This window comes from Bos indicus, chromosome 5 (genome assembly GCF_029378745.1).
Source record: "Bos indicus isolate NIAB-ARS_2022 breed Sahiwal x Tharparkar chromosome 5, NIAB-ARS_B.indTharparkar_mat_pri_1.0, whole genome shotgun sequence".
Lineage (NCBI taxonomy): Eukaryota > Metazoa > Chordata > Mammalia > Artiodactyla > Bovidae > Bos > Bos indicus.
In genome coordinates, this window is record NC_091764.1 from 99,899,878 (window position 1) to 99,907,495 (window position 7,618).

Below are 7,618 nucleotides of genomic sequence, written 5' to 3' on the forward strand. Positions count from 1 at the left end.
CCATATGAGTGAGGGTAAACCAAGATCCAGGACTTCACTGATGGTTTAGTGGTCAAGACTCTGCAGTTCTACTGCAGGGGGACATGGATTCAATTCCTGGTCAGGGAACTAAGATCTCACATGCACAAAGCACTTCCAAAATATATTTTTTTAAAGAGCAAGTAAATCAGATTCACAGGATTAGCTGACCTTAGACACAAGTGAAGAGGACAACCTGTGTCATTATTAAGACACTCAGAGAAGCCTGAAATGGAAACATTCAGTCCCCAGGCTCTGTGCTGAGAATCATGGGAACTTCCCCACAAAGCCATCATCCCTGCTCCACTTCCAAGTATCCCTTCTTTGTTTCAGCAAGAAACAATGCTGAAGGAGCAGTGAGTTGAGATCTATAGTATTTTGATTGCTAAAGGCAACAGTTGCTTTGTCTCACTTTTTCTGCAGAAAAACTGGTCTTCATTCCGTCCTGATGGGGGGATGGTGGGATGTGTCTTGTGTCAGTTGGGTGTGGACATAAGAACTCCCAGCCTTGCAAAGAACATTGTGTTCCCGGGTCTGATGATATTGAAACATTAATTACCCAAAGAGCAGAGCTTTCTTCTACAATGTCTGAAGACGTGACCTATGCGACACTCACATTTCAGGATTCTGTTGCAGCAGGAAATAATCAGGATAGAAACAACCTAAGAAAAAGAGGTAAGGGTTCAGAGATGGCAAGATGTGATCTTGGGGGATGGACACATGTTAGATACCCTGAGGTGCTGGCTTTGACATTGATGCTGTTTGAGAAGTCTGCTTTGGAATTTTCAAAATGGAGGCAAAGTTGGAGAAATTTTTGGTAGAGTGGTGTGCTTTACATTGAGGAGGAAATATGTGGCTTCCAGGACTTTTTAAAATTGGGAAATATTGCTGTGTGTCACCAAGCTCTGTGTTATAGTGAATTATTTCAGCTGAAGATGCCAGAGATTGAGTTTGGGGACTGAGATTTCTTTTTATAAATGTAGTCCTTGATGTTTATACCTCGTGAGAGATGCCAAGGGAAATATCCTTTTACAATCCAGTTTGGAAACTTCTAAACTAGAGAAGTCAGAGGGATTTTTTTTTTTTTTTTTTTTTGTAGAGTTATCTGAACTTTATCTGAAAAGATAAACTGGAGGATGAGTGAGGTAAAAATAGACAAGAGCTTGCTTCTGTCTTATAAGTACTTACAAATTTTCAAAGGGAAGTTGAAATTCCCAGTATAATTAGTCATGCTGAATCAATGTTGATATGTGTATAGTATTTTATATACACGATATCATGCTTTCATCAAACTAAAATTATGAAAGACATGGAACAATAGTAGTACTTTCTCTGAAGTATTAGTGACAAAACTGAGCTGAAAAACATTAAATGACTTAACCAAATTCATGCAATTGTTACGTGGTAGAGTTGAGACTCAGTTCTTATCCTCTGCTCATTCTCTCGTACCAAATGGAAAGAAATAGCTGTTTCTGTGATCAGGAATCCAATTTAATGAATCAGACTACATCCTTTACATTCAGGAATCTGCTGATGGTTTAGGACAGTTTGTTGTCCTGAGTCATCTACAACATTCTCCTGCTTTTTAGCTTTGTTTTCATTTTAAGCATGTATGTGTATATATGTGTATGTGCGGTTTTGGGGATGAGATACAAAAAGATGATAGGATAGATTTTTCATGTGTCTAATAAAAGTGGTTATGCATTTATGTTTTGTTGTTAAAAAAATCTAATACTTGAGAAAAAGGGAGTGGTGAATATGGTGCATATGTCAGGGCACCTGGAGATTGCCTTCATCTATCTGAGACACTAAGCTAGATGCCCCTGGATCCAGAATTAAGGAATAGGAAGGTGAGGTAAGTATAAAAACTATATATATATAATATATATACATACATATACATATATGTATACATACATATATATAGGTAAGATATTACATTTTGAAGAGTTATCCTCTGGCTTTGTGGTCTGTTCTGCTGTTGGTAGGTTATCTTGTATATTCACTCATTCTCTCGTTCAGTATCAATTCATTATCTACTAGGTGAAAAATAGTACACATAGTAGATATAGGCAGAATTCACAAAACACCTGCCTTGTGGAGGTTTGCAGTTCTAAGGGTTTCTTCCATTGTCGAGATCATCAGAGGATTTTCCACAATATCTCATTCATGAATTCAGTCATCTTGAAGAAGAAATATGTGTGGTGATGTAAAACAAAAGCCTGAAAATTAGGAGACTCTTAAAGCAACGGAGGATGGTGGAGAAAAAAAAAATGGAGAACTGTGGCAGGGCCCTTGTTTTGTATCATTTTAGATATTTTGGAGATAGAGGATTTGAAGAAGCAAGAGAGAAATTTTAATATCTGGATGGTTGTTAAGTAGGAGAAGTAAACAACTCAATGTGTAACAACCACAAGGCAGTTCTGTTTGCTAATCTTTGTGTTGGCTTTTTTCAGGGTATCCAGCTCCATCCTCTATATGGCGTCAGGCTGCCCTGGGTCTGCTAACTCTTTGTGTGATGCTGCTGATTGGGCTGGTGACCTTAGGAATTATGTGTAAGTGTGCTTGCATCAAACTCAGGGCAAGGGGTTAGGAAATATAGCTGTAAACTATATAAATTTAGATTGGATTATATTAATATGATGGGTGCTAGCATCATAAACCCTTTAATACTTTCTGCCACCTCAGCTATCTCTCATTCTCTATGCCTCCAAGATAAACCTGAAAATTATGTACTTCATTGTTATGAGGATTTTGCCCTGAATACATGGTTTTCTCTTGACAAACTAGACTATGAAGACAATTTTTATTTTTCTATTCTTTTTTCTTTTTTTTTTTTCTAATTTTATTTTATTTTTAAACTTTACATAATTGTATTAGTTTTGCCAAATATCAAAATGAATCCGCCACAGGTATACATGTGTTCCCCATCCTGAACCCTCCTCCCTCCTCCCTCCCCATACCATCCCTCTGGGACGTCCCAGTACACCAGCCCCAAGCATCCAGCATCGTGCATCGAACCTGGACTGGCAACTCGTTTCCTACATGATATTTTACATGTTTCATTGCCATTCTCCCAAATCTTCCCACCCTCTCCCTCTCCCACAGAGTCCATAAGACTGTTCTATACATCAGTGTCTCTTTTGCTGTCTCGTACACCGGGTTATTGTTACCATCTTTCTAAATTCCATATATATGCATTAGTATACTGTATTTATGTTTTTCCTTCTGGCTTACTTCACTCTGTATAATAGGCTCCAGTTTCATCCACCTCATTAGAACTGATTCAAATGTATTCTTTTTAATGGCTGAGTAATACTCCATTGTGTATACGTACCACAGCTTTCTTATCCATTCATCTGCTGATGGACATCTAGGTTGCTTCCATGTCCTGGCTATTATAAACAGTGCTGCGATGAACATTGGGGTACATGTGTCTCTTTCCCTTCTGGTTTCCTCAGTGTGTATGCCCAACAGTGGGGTTGCTGGATCATAAGGCAGTTCTATTTCCAGTTTTTTAAGAAATCTCCACACTGTTCTCCATAGTGGCTGTACTAGTTTGCATTCCCACCAACGGTGTAAGAGGGTTCCCTTTTCTCCACACCCTCTCCAGCATTTATTGCTTGTAGACTTTTGGATCGCAGCCATTCTGACTGGTGTGAAATGGTACCTCATAGTGGTTTTGATTTGCATTTCTCTGATAATGAGTGATGTTGAGCATCTTTTCATGTGTTTGTTAGCCATCTGTATGTCTTCTTTGGAGAAATGTCTATTTAGTTCTTTGGCCCATTTTTTGATTGGGTCGTTTATTTTTCTGGAGTTGAGCTGTAGGAGTTGCTTGTATATTTCTGAGATTAGTTGTTTGTCGGTTGCTTCATTTGCTATTATTTTCTCCCATTCTGAAGGCTGTCTTTTCACCTTGCTAATAGTTTCCTTTGATGTGCAGTGCAGAAGCTTTTAAGGTTAATTAGGTCCCATTTGTTTATTTTTGCTTTTATTTCCAATATTCTGGGAGGTGGGTCATAGAGGATCCTGCTGTGATGTATGTCGGAGAGAGTTGAAATAAAAAGGCATCAGTTGTGTTTTTTCCGTGATACCTGATTAGAGACTACTAATAAATATTAAACCTAAGCAATGTTTCTGTGTTAAGAGAATTATCTACAGCTGTCATAAAGAATGGAAGGATATATATGAGTTTGTCTTCTGTCTTGGAGTTTTGCAGATGTCCAGCGAAATTAACTCAGATTCAGACAAACTGACTCAACTCCAGAAAATCATCCACCAACAGCAGGACAACTTATCCCAGCAGCTGAGCAAGTACAGGAACTTTCCTGTGGAGGAGGAATTTCTCAAATCACAAATCTCCAGTCTATTGAAGAGGCAGGGACAAATGGCCATCAAACTCTGCCAAGAGCTAATCATTCATACTTCAGGTAATCAGGATTTGCTGACCAGTCAGATCAAATCTGTTGCTCTGGTTTAGATTGATGATGTGCAGCACATCAGAATACGAGAGGGTGTTACCAATGACTTCTAATGATGCTGCCATAAATTTACAGAAGACCAGGGAAGATAAAAAGTTTTTCTCTTTTTTTTTTAAACATGGAGGTGAATTTGGGAAACATCTTGGGATGATATTAATCTGGATATTTCAGCTCCTCATTTTATGAACTATTTTTAGGTGATCTTGTTGTTATAAGGAATTAAAAAATATAACTGGTATTTCTGGGGCCAGAAGACTGAGCCCTGAAAAGAGTATTTCAGTTACCATTGTCCCAACACATAATATTGGATGACTTTATTTCCAGGGGCTCCTAAAGCGGTTTGTTTTTAGGGTTGCTGGTTTTGAAGCCCTATTGTCAATTTGAATGATTTATTTTCCAGGTCCTGGTCTCTCCAAAGTTGTTGAGTTTATGCTACTGGGTGTAATTTCTTTTTCAGACCACAAATGCAATCCTTGTCCTAAGACCTGGAAATGGTACCAAACCAGCTGCTATTATTTTGCAGTAAATGAGGAAAAAACCTGGCCTAACAGTAGAAAAAACTGCATGGACAAGAACTCCACGCTGGTGAAGATAGACAGCCTAGAAGAAAAGGTCAGGTTGAATCTCCTTCCCTGGTTAGAGAAATTATTCATGTATTTGAAAGTAAATAGAATTTCTGAATCACATGGTAGGAATTCAGTGCATTTTGAGTAAGAATTGGGCTTCCCTGGTAGCTCAGCTGGTAAGGAATATGCCTGCAATGCAGGAGACCCCCAGTTGATTCCTGGGTTGGGAAGATTCCCTGGAGAATGGAATGGCAACCCACTCCAGTATCTGGCCTGGAGAATTCCAGGTCACAAAAGAGTCGGACACAACTGAGGGTCTCAAAGAGGGACATGACTGAGCAACTTTCACTTTCACTTTTCACATGAATTCGATGAATGGTCCCATCTCTCTTACTTCAGCAAACAGGAATGTGCCCCTCACAGAACTTTTTCCTGTTTTCTCTTTCAGGATTTTCTGAGGTCACAACCATTACCCAAGTTTCCTTTCTTCTGGTTGGGACTATCTTGGGACCCATCTGGCAGAAGTTGGCTTTGGGAGGATAGCTCTAGACCCTCTCCATCCTTGTAAGTCTCTAATTATTGGGGAAAGAAACAAGCAAAAGATATTAAAAATGGAATGTAAAGAAAATAAATGTGAATTATAAGAATTATACATCTAGATACAAAAAAGTACAACCTCCAACAAGAAGAGAGCTTCATTAATAGAGATGGAAATGAGGAGGACTTCATTTCATGTGTGAGATAAATTCATGGCAGGACACTGAATTCCATCTATTAGTTTAAGCTTATTTCTCTATTTAACAAACACAAGTAATACTTATGATGTTCAAACTATTATTATCCCTATGATAAAAGCACTGTTATATTCCCATTTTATAGATTAAAAAATTATCATAGAGTAAACAAAAGTGTACACATCGCAAGTAAGATTTAGTGAGCTAAGCCTTGAAGTGAGAAAAGAATATTATAGTGTAGTACAGATCATTTGAATAAAAGCAGTCCAGGGCACATGGAAGATTTAGACATGATCATCATTTTCTGATGTCATTACTTAAGAGTTATCATCAATTCTTTAGCAGAAGAACTAGGAACCAATATCAGAACTACATCTATGTTGTCATTCATTTCCTCTAACCCCTGTTTTATTCTCTTTTCACTCCCCACGTATGTATAAATATATACAAAATGATATTTGTACATAGTAAAATGTAACGTATTTTTATACAGAATGTGATTGTATTTTTCTGTTTTTCTTCAGAAAGTTCCAGAGTAAAGGAATTCTAGTTCTTTTAATGTATAATCTGCATGGGGTAGTTTCTATCATGTTATGGAGAAAATAGAAATTCTCAACTCCTGATTTAAGCTTACTTCTTAAATAATTCTATCTGAGATCATGAGTAATTGGAAATTTTTAAAAACTCAAATATGCAAGCTTTAGGGATTTTTATGGTTGCTGGCCACAGAAGTCCTTCAACATTCACACGCATGAGTTTCATTGTCAGGGAAGCTGAAAACAATGAATTGTGGTCGATTCAAAGGTGATATTTGTAATTAATTTAAAATTGATTCTTTTTCAGATTTAGTGCTTATGAATATGCTCAGATCAATGAATCCAAGGGATGTGCCTATTTTCAAAATGGGAATATTTATATATCCCGCTGCAGTGCTGAAATTTCTTGGATTTGCGAGAAGACAGCTGCATTAGTGAAGATTGAAGACTTGGATTAATATGCTTCCTCCAAGATGTAAGGGACTTATGATTAAGGTGATATGAGGAAGGAAAGAGCTTTACTATTAAAGGGAAAAAAAAAAAAAAAACAGATTAAATAGTGACTGTCTGTATATTTAAACCATCAGGCAACAGGCAAATAAACTTGCTACACAGAACACATTACATGTCATTGTCTGATGCCTTCTGATCTGATGTTCTTGTTATTTCATCTCAAGGTCACTGGAAACCTACAGGAACGGCTGTTCTATGACCATCTTCAATCTCAGACTCATTTCACTCAATTTCCTTTCTTTCAAATAACAGACTTTTCTTGCTTTGTTGTTAAATATGCCCAAGTGAACAGGGGCGATGTGTAAATATTTAACAGCCAGAACTGAGACAGGCCACAGCAGTGGAACAAGGTCCAGGAAACCCTGTTGTGACAGTTGCTGATTCATGTAGAAATCTGGGGGATCCTGGAGAAGGGATGGGCTTCCTAGGTGGCTCAGTGGTAAAGAATCCAGCTGCCAATGCAGGAGACAGAGGTTCGATCCCTGGGTCGGAAAGATTCCCTGGAGAAGGAAATGGCAATCCACTCCAGTAGTCTTGCCTCATAGTTCAAGTAAACAGGTTTACTAATTCTCATATAAGACTGAAATGGAAGTCTCATATACACAGATTTAAAAAGCAACTTTATCATTTCTTTTTAAAAGTAGCCTACTGTCACTGTCATTCCCAGAAAGATAAAATTATTCATTGAAGGTCAAAAACTCTGCACTTGACCTCCATACACTGGCTTTTTCTTTATTCTCATGGGAAAGCTAGTTTCTTCTATTGTT

General features: G+C 37.8%; 1 protein-coding gene across 2 annotated transcripts; it reads left to right on the forward strand.

Annotated features, from left to right (window-relative positions):
* The first annotated feature begins 475 nt into the window (after positions 1–475).
* On the forward strand, positions 476–6,895 carry CLEC12B (C-type lectin domain family 12 member B). 2 transcript variants are annotated; one of them, XM_070790142.1, is made up of 6 exons: positions 476–693; positions 2,475–2,573; positions 4,233–4,451; positions 5,026–5,114; positions 5,517–5,632; positions 6,646–6,895. In XM_070790142.1, exons 1-6 carry the CDS (start codon positions 483–485, stop codon positions 6,794–6,796), a joined length of 885 nt encoding a protein of 294 aa, XP_070646243.1. In that variant the 5' UTR covers positions 476–482; the 3' UTR covers positions 6,797–6,895. The 2 variants fall into 2 exon arrangements, with proteins under 2 accessions (XP_070646243.1, XP_019815701.2); XM_019960142.2 differs by having other exon boundaries at positions 481–693; positions 4,960–5,114.
* Positions 6,896–7,618: the final 723 nt, after the last annotated feature.

Bases quoted from the DNA above. Each gene is read 5' to 3' on its own strand.
- CLEC12B (XM_019960142.2), top strand. From the start codon at position 483: ATGTGTCTTGTGTCAGTTGGGTGTGGACATAAGAACTCCCAGCCTTGC. The intron at 694-2,474 runs GTAAGGGTTCAG...GGCTTTTTTCAG, and splicing joins AAACAACCTAAGAAAAAGAG to GGTATCCAGCTCCATCCTCT. The intron at 5,115-5,516 runs GTCAGGTTGAAT...TTTCTCTTTCAG, and splicing joins TAGACAGCCTAGAAGAAAAG to GATTTTCTGAGGTCACAACC.